The sequence below is a fragment of the Myotis brandtii genome, unplaced genomic scaffold (genome assembly GCF_000412655.1).
Source record: "Myotis brandtii unplaced genomic scaffold, ASM41265v1 scaffold163, whole genome shotgun sequence".
NCBI classification, from domain to species: domain Eukaryota; kingdom Metazoa; phylum Chordata; class Mammalia; order Chiroptera; family Vespertilionidae; genus Myotis; species Myotis brandtii.
Window position 1 is genome coordinate 30,717 of NW_005355962.1, and position 23,338 is coordinate 54,054.

Consider the following 23,338-nt stretch of genomic DNA (forward strand, 5'->3'; position numbering starts at 1 on the left):
CTTTTGTCTGTATTTGAAAAGTTTTATAATATCAAAGGACTAGAAACATTGGTTTGATTCTATATAATTTACTTTTAAAAAGAGAAAGAAAAGATACACACATAATGAGGTGTCAGAAGCCAGTGTCGTACATGGACAGAAATGTGACATGGTGGGGAATTCAGCTTTTAGACATTTGCTCTGGCCTCACTCAGAAGGGATCCCAAGCCAGGCGCACTGCAAGCAGTGCTGGGTGGTCTGGGAGGCAGAGCAGGGTGCCTCCCGCTGGCAGGAACATCCAGGGCGAGGAGGAAGTTCCTACCGGGCCAGATGGAAAGGAAGCTCCATACTCACAGCGATTTCACAGCTAGAAACAGACCACAGGTTTCATTTAGCTGTGGTTCAGGGTTGAGTTTAGCCTCTATCTTCATCAACAGGATAAAGATGATTTGTGAGAAAAGTCAGCAGATTGTAAAGCTGTACACATGAAAGATAATTGAAATGTTATTTACAGAAGCAGTTATCAATTCCAGAATTTCTACTTTGTTCATTTTTGTAATTGTTATCTCTAGTATTTGATGAAATGTTATCATTATACCTTTATTTAATTCTTTAAGCACAGTTTCATTTCATGTTTTTTTAACATATTTATAATAGCTGCTTTATAATAGCTATAAAAAGGATAGGGAGTACAACTACTTTGGAAAATAGTTTGGTGTTGCTACAAAAAGATTTCTCATCTGACCCAGCAATCCTAGTCCCATGTGTATACAAAAGAGAACTGAAAACATGTCTACACAAAAAGTTGTACACAATGCTTATAGCAGCATTATTCCTAATAGCCCAAACGTGGAAGCAACCAAAATGCCCACAGCTGGTGAAAGGATAAGCAAAGTGTAGTGTTTCCAAACAATGGAATATTATTTAGCAATAAAAAGGTAGAAAGCATTGACACAGGCTACAACATGGATGAGCCTTGGAAACATTTTGATAAGTGAAAATAGACAGTCACAAAAGATCACATATTTTAAGATTCCATTTATATGAAATGTTAATAGGCAAACCCATAGAGAAAGTAGATCAGTGGTTTCCAGTGCTAGAAGGGTATGGGTTTCTTTTGGGAGTAATAAAAATGTTCTAGCCCAGCCAGTGTGCTCAATGGTTGAGCATCAACCATGCACCAAGAGGTTGCCAGTTCAATTCCTGGTCGGGTCACATGGCCAGCCCAGGTTGCAGGTGTGCAGGAGGCAGCCAATTGATATTTTCCCTCTCATCAATGTTTCTCTCTCTTTCCCTCTCCTCTCCTATCTCTGTAAAAATCAACTTTTTTAAATGTTCTAAAATTAGATAGTGGTGCTGGTTGTTCACTCTGTAAATATACTAAAAATCACTGAACTCTATACTTTAAAGGGTTAATTGTATGGTATGTGAATTATATTCCAAGAAAGCTGTCATTTAAAAGAGATCTTCTCCCTTCTTTCCCTCCCTCCCCCCTCTTCTCTCTAAAATCAATTTTAAAAATAAATAAATAAAAATAAAAAGAGGTATGGGGGGAATGGGGGAGATAGGGTAAAGAGAGCTTGGAGCAAAATGGTTTTCTCTCCTCTACTCCACCCTGTTTATTACCGCTGCCACCAGGGTCCTGGAGTCTTCTGTCATACTCAAGAAGATGTGATTTTTATTTTTTAAAACTTCATTGAGAAAGAGCCAACTCTGCAGCAGAAACAATAAGGAAGCCAAGCGTTACCATTTTATTCCTCCACTTCTTCATTTGTTAACCTGGAGGAGGAGGCTTAGAGGACTGGGGCCTTTAAAAATTGATGGACTGGAAATTAGGACACAAGGGGACTACCCATCTCTCAGGCCCCCTCTTCTCGAATTTTCCTCAACCAGCAATGAGGGTATTCACTGCACTGGCCAAATAGAGCTATGATCCTTGTTTATTAATCACCAAATCTAATGGTCAAAAGTGTCTTTCCCACCCAATACACAAGCACGACTCCCTGGCTCCCCCTGCTGTGCTGACAGCTGACTTCCACAAGTACAATCCCCTGTGTCTTTCCCACCCAATACACAAGCATGACTCCCTGGCTCCCCCTGCTGTGCTGACAGCTGACTTAACCGGGCCAGTTGGCTCTCACTCACCTTGTGCTCTCTCTCCCCATTTTCCCACCCTCCTGTTGCTTTTCAGTGGCTGCTTCAACTCCCAACTCCACTGCTGGTGCGGCCATGAACTCTTTGACCTCTCTCGGGACTCTGCAAGGACTGGCGGGAGCCACAGTTGGACTGAATAATATTAATGCACTCGCAGGTACCATAAACAGTGAGTATTTGCTGCTCTGGTGGACAGCCTTCCCCCAAATTCTCCACAGAAAACGGTCAGCCAGAAGTGACCTAAAAAGGATACATAACAGGGAGAACTAATACTTGGGATGGAGGAGCGCATGCTTTGATAGGCAGACGCTGTCTAGGTTCATTTTGCCTCAAAACACCCAACCCCTCACCATCCCCCGTCCCTTCTAATATGCAGTGTATGCGTATCCATCTATACGTTTCTGGGGTTGGCAGACATGTGTAGGTTTCGAGGGTTTGGTTGGGTTTGGGATTTGTTCTGTTCTCTGAGAGGCAGTGTGCTAATAATAGAAAAATTGATGGACCAGAAATCAGGACGCACGGGTCCCGCTCCGAATCTGGTAGCAATTACTTGCAGGATCTTAGGCAAATCACTGCCCTGCTCTGAGCTTCCTTTTCCCATTTGACAATTGAAAGTTCTGGATCAGATGATCTGAAAGGTGCCCTCCAGCTCTAAACCCCAAAGATTTGTGCCAGTTATCTAGAGGGGAAGCGGGGCCTTGGAACGAAGGAAGTCCAGCTGAGCGGAGAGGAGCCGCTGCATTATGAACGTGGTCTGGAGTCTTTATGAAGCCTCACGGGCTGGTTACTGAGCAGCGCAGCTCCAAAGGGCTGTTGTTCTTCCCCCACAGGTTGAGGCAGACTCTTACAGAATCACAGTTCTGAGCCGGAGAGACTCACCCACGAACTCTGGTCTCTGTGCTAAGTAGCTTATCCACTCTGGCACTTCAGACCTGGGGGCACAGTACCCACCAGCAGATCCGCACATTGCAGGCTCATGCTTGGCGTTGGCTCCTGCACTGGGGAACAGCCCTGAGCCCACAGAGGGGCACCGTGATTGTCTTTCCCTCAGTCTGGTCCCCGCTGGGTGCCTGAGAGCAGCCACGCCCAGCAGTTCCGCGACAGCCCAAAGATCCCGATTTGGGGACCTGGTTACCCACCGTGCAGCCCAAGCAGAAAGTCGCCCTGTTTTAAGCCATGATTCAATAAATAAACTGTTTTTCAAGGGTGATCGGGCAGTACAATTTTGTTAAAAAGGCAAGAAATAAAAATCCCAGTGAGTCTATACTTTCAAAGCTCAAAAAGAATACCTTGCAATTTATTTGGTGAAAAGGGAACCCAGAACTCATCCAAATGAAGGCCGTTATAATCCCGATAAGAAAATGAATCATATATTTAGAGGTAGGAAATATTCAGGTTTTACTAAATCATTTTACTCAGATGCTCTGGGAAAGACAAACAAAAACATGAACTGAGTTTTATCTGACCAGGGGCCCAAAATGGAAGAAATGAGAAACATGTTTCCTTCCAGATACGATGGCTCTCGGTGAGCAAATAGTGTATGAGGTGGTAACCGTGCGGCAGCACAATGTTTCATTCCAGTGAAGCTGCCTCCGGCGCCCCGTCAGGAGCCCTCAGTGCCTTGACTCCTGTTTCTGACCTTGTTCTGCAGACGCTCCAGCCCACTTGTCCTTGCCCTCGGTTGCAGGTGTGTGTTCGCACACAGCCCTTCATGCTGCTTCTCTTGCCCCAGGACCTAGTTCCCCTAAAACAAGGACTTTGATTTGATCGCCTGCCTGTCCTTGGTCTGCAAAGTAACAGGCCAGTGGGAGTGGCTGTCCTCCTCAGCACGTGCTCATGATACTGTGTCGTCCTTCCATCCGTGCGTCCGCCTCTCTCCATCCTGTTGTGTTGTACCTGCTGGGATTCCCCATCGTTACCAGGGGCTAGAGAGGGACTCTGTTGAATGGCAGAGAATCTGTGACTAGGTCTTGTGTGGGATCTGTGTTGTACAAATTTTGCTTCTGGCAAGGACAACAGGCTTCAGTTGTTGTTTTTTAATTCTTTGCCATTGGGTTAACGTAAGTGTGTGTAGCTCATGGGAAATGAAGAATGTGTCTAGTTTCAAACAACCCCTACCAGAAAGGATGAACCAGGAGAATGTTTAATTAAACCAAAAATCATGATAAAGCAAAAATACATTCTTTCTGATTTGGGGAATGTTACTAGTGCAGGGCTATTGAACAATCCCAACAATGGCTGGGAGCTAATATTTGCTTCTTGTCTCAAATACAAAGAGAAAACCTTCTAATATATGCAGAGTGTCCCCTTTCAGACCATTCTCCCTCAACAGATAGTATGGTGCTACCTGTCCTACCGAATAATTCTCAAAGCAGGTAGTCAAGAAACAGCTACCTGGACAGAGGCAGCTTCTAAAATAGTTGGCCTCAGCTTCCCTATCAAAGAGCCAACTCTTTTCCATGGACAAAGGAGCCAAGAAGTAGGTAGATGGAATCCACAGTTCATTCCCACACTCATCTTAGTGTAAATTTTACCCTCTTCCCTGCCAGAGGCCTCTCACCTCCCCCTTAAGTAAAGTCTTGGTTAGTAGACGAGTAGCTAAATTGAACTGAGCTTGATCTCCTTTTCCTTCCTTTATGCATTCATGAATGGAGGGGTGGGGAAACAGTACAGTACAGTAAAGCTACAAGCCGAAATTGTCCAGATCAGAAGCAAGGAGTGTGGGTGATTCACTAACTGGGCTCACTTGTGGATTATTTGAGGGTTCCCCAGGCATGTTTTGTATGTTCATATCTAAACTAAGATGAAAATCTTTTTGCCCATATGTCCACCCAAGAATCTGTATCTGGTTTTGTGCTTTTAAATGTATTTTTCCTTTTTTAAAAAAATGGCATTAAGCCTTCCAAATGGCTTATCCATAGAGTGCTTAAAATTAGGATGGTCTGATATAACCAGCCACAAATGCCTAGTGAATAGTATTTATGGAAATATTCTTTTTAAGGAGAGAAAAGAGAAGATGCGTTGGGCATATTATTATTATTGTGACTTTGTCACCTGTTATTTGCATTGTGAAATGACTGTTTTAATCTGTATCATTGGAATATACAAAGATATATGTAGTTAGATACATACACAAGCACATACAACCCCACACACACTTGTGACCATATTAACACGAGCATACATATGAATGCCACTAATTGTGCATATTCACACTCATCTGCCCTGGTTCTAGATACTTCATACTTAAGTTCTCATTACCAGCTTACAGTTTAGAGGGATATGCTTCAGCTACACCAAGGAAGCTTACCTCAGTAACCAAACTTCAGATCTATGTTCATACATTCCTCACTTTTGCTCTATTTTTGTTTGGTATGAAACTTAGCAGAGTGGCTTGAAAATAACTATGGTTCGCTTATGGGGCTCTGCCTCTGATCCTGCATTTCAGTGCCACCTTCCTAGCGGCCACAGAAATGTTCATGCTCCTATTTATGGTGAGCCCTCTCTCATTTTCACAGATTTACTCAGTAATCTCACCGTTCCTTAGGTCTCCATCGGGTGAGAACCTTGGAGGGCAATTAAGTTTAAAGCACTTATAGTCAAGATACACACTAACTTTATTGACAGGGCATTTGCAAAGGCTTTCCTTGGGGGAGCTTGCCACACCTGTCATTCTGCCCCAGCCTTCGCATCCAAGTGCCTTCCATGGGAACCGGATTAAATGGGATGAAACGACCGATCCACTTGGCCTTTTCAAAGAAAAGCCCTATTCTTTTAAGGGGAAAAGCATTTTATTCAACTTAACCTTCTTCCAACCTGTTTCTGCTGCCCAAGTTTTTAGATGTCATCAGATCCCAGTAGCTGAATTGGCCAGTGTTATCTTTGATATGACTATTTCATATAGAATAACATTAGATAACTGATAGGAACAACTCTGAGAAGTTGAAATCTTCCTTTGATGGTCCTTCAAATTCTACCAGGTTACCTACTCTGCCTTGGGTTTTGGCAAATACAACAGAACTTCCCAGTTTTTATTTTAAATATTCTCAATGCATTTCTATTTGTTAGAATGTTTATCCCTATTTTTTGTTCAAAAGGATGGTTATACCATGAAGGAAAGCTGGAGAGGCCCTGACTAGTCCCCTCTTTGGCATCAACACCCCTTTTACTTGTGCCTCTTCTGCTACCTCCCTCCCCCACCCCGGCAGGTGAGGCCAGCCCTGCCTGTCTCCACACACATGGAATCGGCTGAAATAAGCAGAAACCTTCAGAAAGCAAATTTGCCCTGAGGTCGAGTCCAGAAACGCAGCCAACCACTGTGGGGTGTGGGCAGGCAGAGTGTGAGGAGGAGGCTGAAAGGTCACTGGCCGGAGCTGCAAGCCTCACAAGGACTGTAGTCCTGAAACACGGCCCAGCCTTTCAGGAGCACGAAGTGCGTGCTGCTTCTGTGTTTCCGAAGGGGAAATGGCAACAGGGGGAGAGAGGCAGCAGATAATTCACCTGACCTGGCCAGCAGCAAGGGCATGTCCCAGACAGGAAGGGAGGCAGGGCACCAGTGACCGTGCCCAGTAAATCCCACCTGTGTGTCTAGAAGCCATGTCACAAAGACTACAAATCACGCACGGGAAGGCACTCCCACACGGTGATACATGGGAGGCCTGAGAGCTCAGGGTCCCTCAGCAGGCAAGGCACCATGGACGGGTAGTGCTTTCAACCACCCTGTAGATATCAGGGGAACTCGGAGACATCCTCTGTAGTGGAGCTTCTGTGTGCAGCCCCTATTTGTCAGGCCGCTGCGTTCCACACAGCTCTGTAGGCTGCGAGGCACACCTAGACCCTTGGAGTGTAAGTGGAGTGGCAAGTGGCTGTTCCCTCCTAGAATTTCTTCCCACCCACACAGGAGCTTGACTTCCTGAAGGGCTTAGCCCATGACATGCCCGTCTGTCTGTATCCCTAGCACCTATTTGCAGCCTGACAAAAATGAAACCAGCAGCGCTTACCAGCTGTGCGCAGCTCTGCTCGAATTATTTTACAGCCTCCTCTCACCTCTCAGAAAAGCAACACTGGTGTTTCTTTGCATTCACACAAATACCGGCAGGTGAGGATGAAATAAGACCAAAGAGGAAACGAGAAATTACTCCCCAGCCCTTGAGCAGCCACAGGAATAGCAGGGATAGAGAAGACAAGAGGCAGTGGGGTACCTGTGATTAGTTGTCTGAGGGACTGTTTAATGAAGAGGACAAACTATTTCCAAGCTCTTAGCACTACCTTGCCTGACCAAAAAAGAAAAGAAAAAAAAAGAGAGAGAGTAAACTCCCTCATAAGAAGAAATTTAAAGCAGAGTGAGCAGGACCTCTGCTGGCCACAGCTTTTTAGCTTTGCTCACATTCTAGACCTGCTTGACTTCCTTTTCAGTAGGCTTGTTCCATTCTCATTTCTTTCGGGCTCTCCTGGCCACTCCACCCACCCCAGTCCTGTCTGTACTTGGTGACATCACCCAGGGCCCAGTTCTGTCTCCTCAAGCCTCCAGGAAGAATACCAGACCTGAGACACTATGAGATTCCTCTGCTTAAAGCAGTGGTCTCATTCATATCTTGCATGTAGTTCTTTTCATTGAAGAGATGAAGTTGAAAAAATAACCAACTCGTGTGGAGTAAGGAGAACATTCCCCTCCTCTGCTTCCCGGGGGTGGCAGGAAAAAAACTCTGACGGGAGTGTCAAGGTGATGCTGGCCTTGGATTTCTCTATATAATTTCTAAACATTCCTTATCTTAGTTCTCTGTTCTCACTGGACTTCTTACCAACTTTTTCACAGTCATCTTTGCTGTTTCATAGCCTTAATCAATAGCCCTAATTCCTTTAAGGTTTTCAGTGAGTTCTTCCCAGAAACAGATCCTTAAAAAAAAATAGTATTAATTGTAAAAGGAACTAGAGGCAATTATGATGTCACCTCTTCCATTTCCTGAGTTCATATGAAAGTTAACACTCTATAAAGTCTTGCTTGTTTTGACTCAGTATTCAGGGAAAATATGACACAGTCAGCAACCATAATAGAGCAAAAGAGCAGCCAGGATACAAGGAGAAAAAATGAAAAAGGGTGCTGGCCAGCCTCCAGTTCACATCGGTGACTAGCCAAGACCCAGCCTGCGGACACGGTGCCACTTCAGTTGACTGAAAAACGTGACACAGAAGCTCTTTTCCTTGGCAGAAGCCCCAGCTACATGGGCACTGGCTCATATTCGTGTGTGCATATTCTGTCTGTCTATGTGCTGCTAAAAACAAACAGCCCCATTCCACGTCTCGCCTCTCATCCCGGAATAAGCAGCTTCAGTCTCTGCAGTGAGGGGAAGGGCCGCACTCTTGCCTGTGCCTTAGTTCTTCCTCAGCCAGCCTATTCCTAGGCTCCTAGTCCTGACCGCTCTCTCCTGCTGTTCAGGAAAGTCAGTTCACGGAACTGCCAACCCACTGGTGTACTGAGTACAGAGCTTGTCTTCTGTGGCACTTCCTCACCAGACAGCTGACAGGAGAAAAGTTGTATTTCTTCCTTTTCTCCTCAACCTCCTGGTCCTCAAAGAGCACAGTAAATGCATTTAAGTGTACAGATGTTTCGGGTCTCTGCCAGTAATGTTTTTTTACCTGCTTCTAAGCTCTAAGAAGCAGAGGTTTTATTTCAGAAAGATAACCCCAGTACTTGCCAGTAGCACCCTGCATGGAATTAACATGTGCTGTGTCGCTGTAGCACCTCAGTGAACGTTGATCACCGGCCTAGGGAGAGAGGGACATCATTGCTCAGGGGGGGGGTTTTGTTTCCTGTTGTTGTTTGTTTGTGTTTTTACCGTTATTGTGAGCTGTGACTTCATAGTTTCATTTTAATTCCATGTTGGTTTCGTTGGTGTGCTAGCTGCATGCACTTGCTGTTGTATTGTGTCAAATGATTCTCTAACTTCCTTTGGAAAGCACTAATGAAAAGTGCTATTTCTCTTCTCTATTGTTGGGTTTTTTGTAAAGTTGCTCAAATGCTCTCAGGTATGGCGGCTCTGAATGGAGGACTTGGCGCCACGGGCTTGACGAATGGCACAGCAGGCACCATGGACGCCCTCACCCAGGCCTACTCAGGGATTCAGCAGTACGCAGCCGCGGCACTGCCCACTCTGTACAGCCAGAGCTTGCTGCAGCAGCAGAGCGCAGCGGGCAGCCAGAAGGAAGGTACGTGCCGCCCTCGGCCCAGGGCATGGCCTGGTGTGGCCAGCCCAATGGGCAGCATTCACCTTCACAGCATGTTTTCAAAGACATTAGACTGAGCCAGTATCATAGAGAAAGCCATTGTTTTATTTCTGTTATTTGTGTCTTTTATTTTTTTTCAAGAAACCTGACAAACCTAAACCATTTGTTTTGATCTTCTTTCCTGTTCAGTCTTATATTTCTTTTATCTTTTGATTTAATTTTTCATCTACTTCTTAAGATGGATTTCTCACCCACTGTGTGTTTATACACCATTACTTAGTAGTTGCTGCCATCAAAAATTGCCAGGAACCCCCTCTCCCAAACCAGCATTACTTCCCCCCTTACACGAAACTCTTCCTCAGTGGGCAGGATGAAGTGCTCCAGTCCTGTGGGTGGAGCACTGTCCAGCCAGTCCTAGGTTCTCAGCCACACATGCTCTTACTAGTAGTAGGCCGTGGTTTCCAGGTTAATGATAAATCCACTGTTGGGATCGACTCTATCTTTAATTGAAGGTCTTCTGGGAAAGCAAATAAGTGATTGATTACCTTGCTTCCCTGCCAGTAAAGCAAAATGAATGCCAAGAAGTTAAAGTTCAGAATAAATTAAGGCTAATTATAAAATAGTTAATGAGCTAGTTGAAAAATAGTAAGAGCTTATCTCTTTTTCTTCCTTCCTTTTGGTTTCTTCTTCCTTAATTGAAGTTGTTTTAAAAGCAGAATCTTCAACATTGCATTTATTCACTTTCTGACTTGTTAAGAATCCTATATAATAAAACCCTAATATGCAAATCGACCAAACGCCAAACAACCAGAATGACCGGTCGCTATGATGTGCACTGACCACCAGGGGGCAGACGCTCAACTCAGGAGCTGCCCCCTGGTGGTCAGTGCGCTCCCACAGGGGGAGCACTGCTCAGTCAGAAGCCGGGCTGGCGAGCGCAGCAGCAGCGCTAAGAAGCAGTGAGCCAGTGGGCGGTAAGGAGTGAGGGGTCCCGGACTGCAAGAACGTGCAGGCCAGGCTGAGGGACCCCCTCCCCCAGTGCACAAATGTCATGCACCGGGCCTCTAGTCTAGAATAAGAAGCTAGAATGGGGAAATACTGTTGTGAATTTTAAAGGGGACACAGTTTTAAAGATACTCGTATGTAAGGAAAAAAAAGGGGAGGGTGTCTATTATAAATAACAGATGGTTTAAAATAAAAGATTTGTGAAAATCTAAGTTACTTTTCATTATTTCAACGTTCTCTTTACTCCTAGTTGTGGCTGCTATTGTAGATTTTTTAACACACACACAGCTGTTCAGACAACTATTTCCCCAGGTGTGTGGAGATGCTATGTCATAAATACACAATTTCACAGAGAAAAACTCATTTTGAGGTCCCTTTGTCTGGAGTCTGACTACAATGGTGACAAATAAGGGCAGCAGGAAGTCCTGTAAGGTAATGACTTCCTCAGAAGAGACCGTGAAAGCCAGTCCCCCCACTGGCGTTGTGGTTACCCCTCCATTACTCAGCAGCGTCTCTCAGTAAACTGTAGACCCTACTTTGCTGGGGAAATGTCACCAGAAGACTCAAAACCTCGTGGGTTAAGGATAAAGTCTGGGCCCTGAAATAACAGCTCCTCAGCTGCTTTACCCAAGCCCTGCCCCAAATTTAGTCCCTACCTTGAGTTGTCAGGATTGCTTGTACAGTAGCAAACCCTCTGGGATTAATGTAAAATAGTTCAAAATGATGGTTGCCAAATGCAAATTACATATATTTAGGTATTTAGGCTACCAGTGGCATGGTGTAGGGTTTTCTATTTTTTTGTTGATGGTGTTTTTTGTAGTTATTTTTAATCACTTCTCATCTTTTCATACCTTCTGATCATCCTCTTCTCTCCTAGCTAACGTGAACTCAAGAAATATAAACCATCTTAATATTAGTTTAACTAAAATATAATGCAAAAGGCAAGTTATAATGGGAAGGGAAAAAAATCTCATTACATAGAGTTTTAGATTTGCTACTACATGGTTCTGTCCTTTTTTCAGGAGAGTTGAAAGTCAGCTTGATGTTTAGTCGTGTGCCTTGGTGCATGTTAGCCCACAGGAACACATGTATAGCATATGTGCAGCATATGGTTTAAAATCTTCTGAAGGGTTATGGCATCCCTCTTGATCTAAATCCAGAAAAGCTGACCACCTTTCCCACCTAAATACCCTCTGGCCTCTTTCATACCTTCCCAAGCTTGCAGGAGGCAAATCTCTCTCTCACACACACACACACACACACACACACACACACACACACACACACAGAGTAGGAAGCGCTTCTGACACCCAACAGAAAGCCAGTGGTCTGATAGAAACCCCCAGGGCTTTATAGAAGTGCCCTGTGAGAACCACAAACATGAATGACAACCAGCTAAGCGCAACATTATATATAACACTCACAAAAAAAATCTTTGGTTATTGACCATTGGCATCTATGGCAGTAGCTGCCTTTCTTGCACCCAAGAGAGGTTTTCCTTGTTGTCAACTTTTTTTTTCATTTTAGTGTTAACAGTGTTGATGGGAAAAAATGGGGTGGGGGGTCTGTAGTAGGAGATGGTGGCACTTTTGAGGAAGTGATGACTAAGAAGATAAGCCTCCTTGGGTTGACCTGTCTTCATTTTTTCCTTGGGCCCCTTTCTGGCAGGAAGGGACACATTCAGACTGTAGCGCAGCCTAGCATGCCAGGATTGTCCACATAGACAGTAAATTTGCACTTTTCTCCCCAAGCTTCAGGAGGTGAGATGACCTCACAATTCAGATTAGGTACCATTAGTCCTCATTTGTGAGTTTGGGTCTTTTATTTGAAAGGAACATCCAGATTTGCCCATATGTACACTGCAAAGGCTGGGTGTGGCAGACTGCATTCAGAACATCCTTTCCCAGTGTTTTGGTTCTACATCTATTCAGTTTGCATTTTTAAGAGTTTTCTTAACTCAGGAAACATTTGGGGACCAAAGCCTGCAGCTGTGTCCCTTCACACCCAGACTGCCTCCTTGGCCCTGGGGGGATGTGTCCCTGGAAATGTGAGTGATGCCGCAGGTAAACTGGTCACGCTGACACTTAAGGAAGAAGTTCTCGTGTCCAGCTTCAGAAATGTGCTTCAAGAAGTTTTCCAACGAAAAGCTCCTTTGTTAGAACACCCACTTTATGAAATTTTTTTGTAGAAAGAAACCGGTTTAACTTTTCTTTGCAAAGATATTCATTCCTCTTTTTTTGTACAGAGTTCTTTTACCCCATTTATATTTCTTTGACTCATTCCCATGGACTCCCTCCCCCACTGCAGCCTATTCCCTGGGCTTCTCAGTGGGGCCGCCAGTCCTGGGTCCTCTCCTGGGAATGCCAGTTAAGGTTCCGTGAACCAACTGCAGAAGTTACTTCACCAATTTTATGAACTCCCTTCCCTCCCAGACACCATGACTAGAGGCATCCCTCTTGGGGCCTCTCCAGACCCTCTGGGAAAGAATGTGCCACTAGCCCCAGCACCCTTTGAGCTGGAAAGCATTCTTGCCTATTATATATTAGAAGATAATTACCTTCTATCAGATCATTTGGATTCTCTCCTTTCTCCTCTGTTGCTCCTTTTAACCTTCAGATAGTTTTTGTGTAGGCAGCTAGAGAGGTGGGAGAATGAAATGGAAAGAACCTCTCCAGCCAGTACAGCTCACGTCTTCCTCACGCTGCCATTGTTTCTGGTGTTTGTAGGAAGTGGTAGTTGAGAGTGAAGAGCCTGGCTTAGCTTAGTCTTTGACTCACTGCTGCAATTCATGCATTCATTTCCAAGGCTAATTCCCGGTGGTATAATTCCTATCACAGTTGTGAAACTCTAGCTACCTATTTTTCCCTGCCTTGACTCATTGCCAGTCATTTCTAATAAAGATGATTATTAGACTGTGTGTTAAGAGATTTGGCAAATCAAAACTGGATGGATAATTAGGTAAATGATTGAGAAATCCAAGCAGCATTACTGCTATATCCATTATTCTCAATTGCTGCAATTTGCTTAGAATGCACAGGACACTCTCTCCCCTGAGAGACACTCTATACATAGAGCCAAACACGGCCACCCAAGCAAAACCCGTGCCTGTGTTCTCCTCCCCCCGCCCCCCATCCATGTCTGCCACCTTCACCCTATGACGGGATTGAAATATTGCTCATGTGCAGTAAGCAAATGTGACCCACAGAAGATTATCAGTGAAAAAGAAGCTATTCTTAACCAGCATTTCTGAGGAAGTGATGAAAAGCTGGAGGATGCCTGCTTTCCTAAAAGACACATCAGCACATGAGATTTCACCCATCCATTCCGTACTCTTTCAGTATGAGGGAAAGCGAATGCTTAGCCTGCCTGTTACGAAGGCACTCCTAAGAGGAGGCGGTGGGAACTAAGAAGCGAAGAATACCTTACTCTGATTTTTGTTTCCTCTTTAGGTCCAGAGGGTGCAAACCTCTTTATTTACCACCTTCCACAGGAGTTTGGAGACCAGGACATTCTGCAGATGTTCATGCCTTTTGGAAATGTTATCTCTGCTAAAGTCTTCATTGACAAACAGACCAATCTGAGCAAGTGCTTTGGTATGCAAAAGAAACCAAGCTAGACTATTACAGCACACCCCAAAGTGAGGAGTCATGGGAAGGAAGGTGTAAATGGCAAATATTTTAGAAGTCAGGATAGGGCCTTCCCTGTGTGGTGGTGTTTTCTGGGTCTCTGGATCCATGTAAGCAGAGTTGGAAAAGTTGTTTCATTAGAGAGAGAGACACACAGACAGAGAGAAGAAAGAGAGAGAGAAAGAGACAGAGAGAGAGAGCGCGAGCGAGAGAGAGAGGAAAGGGCTGTAGAAAAAGGAAGGATCTAGGAAAGTAAACAAATGCCCATGCCTTAGGTAATGTTGTATACTGTACTATGGATATATCTTGCTACATATGTCTACTAGTTAGTCATTGCAGAGCAACAGCAGTTTCTTTAAACCTCATAGACTGAACCACAAACTCTGCCCAGTGGGAATACGTTAATGACTTGCAGTTTAGCCTGTTCTGGGACAAAATGGCACTGTGGCCACCTTACTACTAGTTCCTCACCCTGCCAGGTGCGATGTAACTGAGCCACTGTGGATGCAGGTGACACTGCACCAGAGCCTGCTGTTCTGCATCTCAGTTCACTGCACACGAGTGCACACCTCGTCCCAGGAGCCGAGTGCTCTGGCCGCCCCCACGTGCGGCAACAGCAGCACAGGGGTGGGGGGCTGGCTGACGTAGCTCGTGGTCACAGGAAGCACCGTGTTGTGCTGGGATTCTGGAGCCAGAAGTCGGGATGCCGGGATCTGCAGACACTGCCTGGGCGGATGCAGAGCATGCAGGCGCCGGCACTGAGGACATGGGGAGACTCAGCTCCTCGCGGCTGGCTGCCTTGCCCTCCGTCCTCGGGCAGCCCAGACTTTGCCTCCCCAGGCGGTTTTTGCCCCGAGAGAGGGAGGCACTAATGTTTCACACCAGGAGGAGAGCACTCATTACATTATTGCTTGTTTCCTTTTTTTCAAATCCTTGTAGTCCCCAGAGGAGTTAGAGGCCAGAATGTTCAGAGTCTCTATTACTCACGTGAGAAGTTCTGGCCCAGTTTGAGAAAGAACATTTGCTTGAGTCACCCCTCCAATTAACTAATTCGTGTTGGTAGTAGGTATTAACAGGAACATAAAATAAAGTAGAATACCTATGGGCCAGTGGAAATACAAATAATATTCTATGGTATAAAGAAAAACTCCAAAGGTTGGGGGTTCTCAGACAGCCAAAACTCAAACTCAGTATCTGGCCAACTAATAATGGGCAACCAGAATGCTTTGGCTTCTAAATCTCCATTATCATAGCATCTTTCTAATCTCTGTGCTACTGCCCAGGAAGGTCTGAAGCTTCTGTTGTTAGGAGAATTAGTATGTCAACCACTTCAGTCAGTTTTTACCCAAGTGGAAGGCTGTCAGCCTGAACCCATTACACCACGCGGCAAGCGTGTGAACCCTGTAATGGTTCAGGAGACCGGGAAATGGAAGTGAGTTGTTACACAGGGTGAGTTTCATAACGAGCTTACCTTTGGGAGCTTCCCTGCACAGGTTTGAGCCAGACTTTTAGATTCCTGTCACCAAACAATATCCTGAGTTTATCTGGAGATTGGAAAGGGATTGAGCTTCGTGGTTTGATTTTGAGAAAATACTGCTTTTAAAAGAGCTTATGTCACAGCCCACAAGCTACTTAACCAGTGTGTTCATAATAATGCACGTTATAGAAATGAGTATCAGCAGACAATTGTATTAGTATAATGGATGGTGTTTTCAATTTTTATTAAAAGACATAGCATCCCATACCGAGGTTTCTCAGTGGGTCAGTTTAATTTCTTGGGGAACCAGGTTTGCTAGTCATAAGGTAGGACCCTATTTTTCATCCTAACCTCTTGGCCAGGTTTTGTTATCCATTCCACCCTTGACCCATTCCCATTCTTCAATCATCTTGCTACTTCCTGATGAAAACTCACAGGGCAAGGAGAAAATCTGAGCAATTGTCTTAGATTCAAGATCACATTTATTGGGAATTAGATTTCAAAAACTGTTAACCACCATTTTGCGATATAGCCTGCCTTCTACTCATGTTTGTCAGCTAAGAACTCTGCTCAAGATATATTTATTTCCTTTTCTTCCTCCTCTAGTGTGTGAAGGAGTTTTCTCTTTAACTTTAAACTTAAATAGTAGGTATATGGAGAAGCTTAACACATTAAGCGCCCTGTCAGTCACCGGTGACTGACACTATACTTTCCGTCCAGAAGACAAAACAGGCTGGGCGCTTAACGTGTTAATATAGAACCGTCTGAACAGCTGATGTTCAGAACCGAAATGCAATTAGTATGAGAGCTTCCTTTCACTACCAAAAGTAAGTAGGGACTATACAAGCTCAACACTTTTGCATAGGCATTAACTAAAGAAACCATTGCGGCACCACCACACCTCCCTCTCCCACCCCCTGGTGCTAGAACAAACTGTATGATCAGAATTGTTTCCTAATCTTTACAGAGCATCATCAGTTTTTCAAAAGCATGCCCTTTCTCTTTTTTTTTTTTTTTTTTTTTTTTTGGCGGTGTTGAAACAGAGGATTCTGGGAACTATGTTAGGATGGTTGTTAAGCCCTGAGCTGTTTAGACTGTTTATTTTCCAAGACTCCTGGGAATACAAGGGCAGCAATTTCCATTCTGTTGAACTCAGTGGAGCTTTGAAAATGGAAGTTAAGACAAGGAGAAAGGCCCAGCATTTCCCCTGGTTGCCGAGGTGCCTCTCAGTAATAATTCTACAATGTTAAAAATCAAGTGTAAGTTATTCTAGAGTTAACTCACTGAACCCATCCTGTAGCCAAACAGGTGTAGGCTCTGTGACATGGATGAACTAGAATGAAAGCTGGCCGGGGTGTCGGGCAGCACACCCCGATAGCCGGCCCTTCCCTTAATTATCCTGCCTTTTAGGCTCTACCTGGTTGGGACATGGGAGCCTCTGGGCCTCCCAGCCCCGCATGTTTATACTTCTTATCTGAGCAGCACTTACGTTCCCGGGGTTCTTGCAGAAGGATTCCAAGGGACTTTAAACACAAGTGGATTTGACAAATCAGTAAGCAAAGAGACTAAATTTACTCAAACATCTGAGTTGGAGATTAGCTTTCTGCAGAGGGGTTTTCTCATCAAACCCAATTACCCATCCAGCTCGCTTTTTCACTGCTTTTCAGTGGCAATTTCCAATGTTGCCCCTAAAACATGCCCTGTTCACCATGGGATTGGCCCATGTAACCCACCAATTGCAGTTACACTGTGCAGGGGGCCCCGACCCCCCTTCTCTAGGCACCGCCTCTCCATCTTGATTCCTGCCTTCCTTCCCCTTCTGTTTTCCAGGTTTTGTTAGCTACGACAATCCAGTGTCTGCACAAGCTGCTATCCAGGCTATGAATGGCTTTCAGATTGGCATGAAACGCTTGAAGGTCCAGCTGAAGCGCTCCAAAAACGACAGCAAACCTTACTGATCCTAACCCCAGAGGCTCCCTGCTCTTGTTTTAGCTTTCTTAGGGTAAGTCCCACGAGCCAGCCTGTTCTCACAGGGAAGGCAGAGGAGGACCACATTGCCAACTTTTACCAAGAGAGACGGTTATTTTTACAATAAGGCCTCCATTTCCCCCTCCCACCCCCAATCCAGTTCGCCATATTTCAACTTGGGCTACCTTGTTTCTATGAGTAAACTCCTCCAGTTGTGCCACTGTATTCTCCTTTGTTTTGCAATTTGAATCTCCACTTTTTTTTTTTGCTTTTTTTTTTAAAGGAAAACATACATACACAAATAAATGACATCTTGATCATTTAAAAGGCAAACAAAGGCTAATGTGCAATTCTAACTCAGAGACCCCCTGGTGCCCTGAGAGCACTGCCTGGATAATTCACCCCCTCCTGTCCTGTTTATCCCTAGGAGGGCACCAGCTGTTTAGAGGTCAAGGTGGTGGCCTAGAGCAAGAGAAAAGCCAGGAGAAGCACTTAAAACAATACAAACGTCTTTCCACTACATTTGGTTTGTTTTAATAAGTAGGAATTTATTTTAGGGTTCAAAGAAACATGACATTTATTGGTCAGGTTATTACACTGGTTGTCTATTTTGTTATTGTTTTATTTTAGTTTTTAGAAAGGATTAATGTAAAAAAGATTTAGAGATCTGTTTCTTAAAGCTACAGGGTTTAAAAATAAAATAACAATGAATGAAAATACTTGATGTTTCTTGAAAGATAAATTTAATAATAAATAATACATAAATAATACATAAATAAAAAAGAAAGCCACAGGCCTGTAAATTTTATTTGTAAAAAAAGCATTTCTATTTTTGTACAAAATTTTTACTGCCTCAGAAATAATGGAAGTTATTTATTGCCTATTGTTAACTTATTGGGTACCTAAAGAGCAGTTCTCTGTGCTAGTTAGATCCTTTTGAAGTAGTCTCTAAAGGAATCGTTCTAGGAATGGGTTTTTTTTTTTCACTGTTGAACCCTAGGCCTAAAGTTCATGCTTTATCCTCTTGTTGTTTGTATCTGTCTGATTATTTTGTTTGTAACTTCCATTATCTAGTTTACAGTTCAGTTGTCTGACTTTCCCCTTATGTTACATTTGTTGAAACTGGATCCTCCCCGTCCCTTGCCAGCCCCTCACCCCAAGACACTGGGAATCCATCCCCTCTCCCTCTCCGGATGGATTCTCTTGGGGTTCCATTGTGCTGTGATAAAGATTGTTAAGAAATGCAAATTATGTGGATGGCTAGTAGACTCCCTAATGACCTAAGATTTGCATTAGTTTTTCTCCTGCACCCTTAAGAGTGATTTTGTTGCTGCTGCGTAGACTCTGTGTAACTTTTTCCTCTCCCTTGTTTTCTCCCTAGACATCTTCATGCCTGTTAGTTCACCGTTTGCCTAGCATGTCCCTGTGGCGTCTCAAAAAAAAAAGTTTCATCGTCCCGTCATTGTTTCTGATGTCTTTCTGACCTCACATCATATTTGGTTCTCCTACTGACCTTTGATCTAGTTTGACCTTTGAAATTTGCATGTGACCTCATCTAGCTATGAATTCTGGGAAGTCAATGTGAAAAACATTGCTGCATTCATGCAAGACTGAAATTTATTATTAGAAAAAATAATTATAGAAAAAAACCTGTGGCAAAATGTTTTTCTTATTTTTTTTTCTTTTCATAAAACAGACTTGAAAGTATTATACAGGGATTGGCATTCTTCCCGGTCACTGGTAACAATAGCAATATGTGTCCAGGGACACAGAATGTTGGTTTCTAACAGACTACTTCCAAAAACAGTTTGAGAAAAAAACTGTCTGATTTTAAGTCTCTAGAGGTCTGTAATAGTTTTTACATTTTTCAGGCAGTGTAAAGTTTTTTGATAAGGCCATTTTAGGTGGCTCACTTTCTCATTAAGATATATATATAGAACCACTTTTTGTAGATTAGTATAAGAAAAATATTTACCCTGTTTTGGGGCAAATGCTACCTATTTGTGTCACCTTTTGCTGAACTGACTCACAGTTAGACAATCCATGGTTTAATGCACATGAAATTACCTATATTTTATACTGTTTCAATGTACAGGAGAAAGGTTACTGTAAACTGTGTTGCGTTGGTGCTTCTGTGAATTAAGTTGTGGTTTCATCATGAGTCTTATGGTCTTAATGTTCTTTGTTGATAAGACAAGTTTAGAATTGATTTACTTAAAAAAGAATTTCAAAAAAAAAAGTTGTTTGCTTAAAAAAAAAAATTTCATGTGAGGGGGGGAAAAAAAACTATTCCAGAATAAGTTTTGTGTTGGCTTGTAAAGCATTGATGTCATTTTTTTTTTTTATTGTGGACTATTTAGATGTGTTTGTGTTCAGCAAAATGTGATTTTTTTTTCTTTTAAAGAAAAAAAGTGAAAATATATAGTGCCAAATTCCAAAGGTACTTCCTTCCTAGAGCTTCAGTGTGTTTCTTGTGAGAAGTAATTTGATAACATGGGTATTTTATTATGTGTTTTGTATAAATCCCTAATATTTAAAAAACAAAAAACAGAAAAAAAAGAGGTTAAAAAGTTTGTTAACTTGCTATCCTGTGGTCTTGTTGCCTGAAATTGTTAATGTTTGTTATTTCTCTATGATGTTTTTTGTAAGACATTGTATAAGTGCCCATGTCTCACTTTTTTAACCACTCTGCACATCAATGCTGTGATGGCAACCTCACAATGTATTTTCTTCATAATATATGGAAACCTCTAAGGTGAGAAAGTTTTGAACTTTTAACCCTTTCTACCCAGAGCTATCTGGAATGTTGATAACTTTTATACTGTCATTTAGTTTGTTTTGGGGTGATTCTAATTTGGATTTTTCCCCCCTACATATATCTTCTCTGAGTTGTTTTTGTCTTTACTACTTTTTTATCCTTTGGTTGAGATCCAAAAGAAAAAAAACTCCACAAGGCAAATCTGCAGGAAAAATGTATAAGTATCTTTAACCCTCTCTGCTTTTTTCCCCCCTTCACCATTTTTTTTTTTTACTTCTGATTATTTCTGGTCATTTTTTAAAAAAGAATTCTTAATGTGCTGCTAGAATTCCTTCTGTTTAAAAACAGTTTAAGTAAACCTTCTGAGAGGGATGGTGGGTAGATTCAGCACCTAACTAAACCTTCAATTCTGTATGCTACTGAGATCAGATGTAGCGGTATGTTCCAGTTAAGGATTTTTCATATACCTTCCAGATAAATGATGTGGTAATGGGGTAGTTTCTTGAGGTATTTTTGCTTTTGTTTCCTAAATACTCCTAATTAATATTTCTAATCAGCCATTGTGCTGGGGATTTCTCTGACTCCGTGGGCACCTCTGATAAGCAAGGTGTCTGGAGTTAGTTGAGAGTCCTTTCCCCTTCATACATGTCTAATTTTTTAATTGAATGCATGTACTGACCACTTAAGTAAAACTCAGTTCTCTATCCCAGTTACTGACCAAATACCTAGCATCAGTTCCTGCTGCCACTTTTTAAAGTGCCATGTTACTTTGACTTCTACTTCACGTAAACAGATCTCCTTGCTGTCCTGACAAAGCCCAGAGTCCTCCCAGCAGCCCCAGTACAAACTCCTGCTCTCCTGAAAGCGGGCCCTGGAAGCTTCTTTGTCTCTAACGGAGTTCAGAAACTGCTGGCTCCCTGTCCTTCCTCCTTTTCCCACTCACCACCCCACTTGGTTTAATCTGTGTGTGGATGTGATAGCCCAGGGATGGAAAGGACTAGCCTCTAATGATGCAAAAAAAAAAAAAAAAAAAAAAGTTTCCTTCTTACGGCACGTGCACTTATAATGACATGATTTGTATTATCCTCACACGTGTTTACTACTGCTGGGGCCTTCCTTCATCCTTTGAGGGCTATTTTGTACTTCCTGCAGCAATCAGCTGAAACAAAAGTTATCACACACGTCTCTCTCGCGTATAGTATGTGGTGGTGTGTAGATACATGCATAGGAACACAAGAGAACACCATCTGAACTTCTTAGATTCGTTCTGAATCTCTTCATGTACCAGTCTCTACAGAGATCTCAAAACCTTTTTTTCCGATTTCTTCACTGAAGCAAACTGCCCTCCCCCTGCCCGCCTCTCTTTTCGCCCACCTGCACCTCCCCTGGAGGAATAGAGTGCAGCTGACCAGAGGCTCAGGGTGGGCACTTTGAGTTGAGTGTTTCTTATTTTTGCAGGCAACTAAGACACACAGAGTGGGAAAGTCTGTTCTTCCTGGGTTATTGGGGGTATTTTTGGAATGTTTCATAAGAAGATAACCCTCCTCAGAGACAAGTTGTTCTTTTAGTCACTTTATCTTTTAATAACAAAAGGGAAAAGCTGCAAGGGTGCAAGGGCCTGTGCCAGAAGGAAAACACACAGCGAAACTGCTTTTTTAAAAATCAAGTGTAGAGAACAGTCATTTTTAAACTAAATTAGAGAATTGTAATCCAACGGCAGTCCTTAAGGCGGAACAAGTTCATCTTTCTTTCACCGTAGGGGTTCTAATTCTTTGGCTTGTGCTACTCTGGACTCATTTTACTGTTGTTTTTATTATTATCTTAAGTGCTAATTAACAAGAAGAAATAAAATTTTAAAAAAACCTGTAGTTTCATTACCTTTTTGAATAATGTCATACAAAAAATGTATTTGTGTTTTTTTGTGCTGTGAGAATTGTTGTTTGTAGATTAATATCATTTTGTTTAGAATTACAAAATAGTTTTTAAATATTGTCTGAGAAAAGCCAAAGTTAATGCAACCTAGTGGAAACTGTAAGACCATTGAGTATTGTTTGTTTTATTGATGCATTTGAATTTTGTTGTTTGATGGAATTTGAGCCAAAAAAAAAAATGCAGGCTTTCCTATTTCTACAATTGATTGTACTTATTATGCATTTTGTACCAGTGGAACTTTTTATACTGGAGATTAAAAAAATGGAAATTTTTGTGGCTTACTCTAGTGGGCCCCCTGACAATGACTGATTTCAAGTTTGATTTCTGATTGATAGAAAGAAAGTTGGTTTTCTTTTGAGAATTAAAAACTTTGGCTTGATTTCTTTTTTCCCTTTGCTTATATCTAGAATTAGAATTTTGTCTTAAAATACAGCGGTAAGTTTCACTTTTTATTCTGTATTGTGCAGTTACACAATAAGGTAATTAGATTTAGAAGTACTCAGTCACTTTAAGTGGATAAATGTATTAGTTAAAACTTTAGGGGTTTGCTTTTTGCTGTTTAGATCAAAGTTTTTTCTGATTCTTCTGTCCTCATTGTGAACATAACCGTGTAGTTGAAACAAACTTATTTTTGTAACGTATGTTATTGTGTGATGCAGTTTTTTGCTTCTGTCTCCAATATTAAACCATTTTCCTAATACTTGTTTCTCTCTCTGCGTGTTGTATTGTTGGTAGTCATTATATGTTGGTGATGCATCTACACACCTCACTGTTTCACGTATCTGTTTTTCTCTCTATGTTGTGTAAAAAGATACAGTCGATTCCACCTAAGTGAATATCTGATTTGGGGGAAGGAGAAACTGCACACCAGCCACCTCTGGTTTACGTCCAATGGCCCATTGTAACCACTGCTTCCACGATTTACACTTATTTCTGTGATTCACCTACATAACTGCCTACACATTTGCCAAGACCTTATATTCTGACCGCACTGGGAAATGTCACCTCTTCTATCCTCTTCTGACCTCTCTCCCTCCTCTTTTCACTCCCCTCTTCCTCTATCATGGGTGTATGTATGCGGTTCTTCTTGTTGTTGTTGTTGTTCTTTTCCAGGGAGAGGAAGAGGGAGGGAGAGATAGAAACATCGATGAGAGAGAATCATTGATTGGCTGCCTCCTGCATGCCCCCTGCTGGGGATTGAGCCCACAACCCAGG

General features: G+C 42.8%; 1 protein-coding gene across 8 annotated transcripts in view; it reads left to right on the forward strand.

The window, feature by feature from the left end:
• Positions 1 to 22,823, forward strand: part of CELF2 (CUGBP, Elav-like family member 2) — a 46,652-nt gene extending 23,829 nt beyond the window's left edge. The window contains exons 2-7 of one of the 8 annotated variants that reach the window (XM_005862281.2): positions 2,171 to 2,302; positions 3,785 to 3,820; positions 9,142 to 9,339; positions 13,812 to 13,955; positions 17,296 to 17,467; positions 18,815 to 22,823. In XM_005862281.2, the coding sequence (XP_005862343.1) occupies positions 2,171 to 2,302; positions 3,785 to 3,820; positions 9,142 to 9,339; positions 13,812 to 13,955; positions 17,296 to 17,423 (638 nt within the window). In that variant the 3' untranslated portion in view covers positions 17,424 to 17,467; positions 18,815 to 22,823. Of the gene's footprint in view, positions 1 to 2,170; positions 2,303 to 3,784; positions 3,821 to 9,141; positions 9,340 to 13,811; positions 13,956 to 17,295 lie in introns of all 8 variants that reach the window. The other 7 variants (XM_014536456.1, XM_005862282.2, XM_005862279.2 and 4 more) reach the window with 7 other exon arrangements.
• The last annotated feature ends 515 nt before the right edge of the window (positions 22,824 to 23,338 follow it).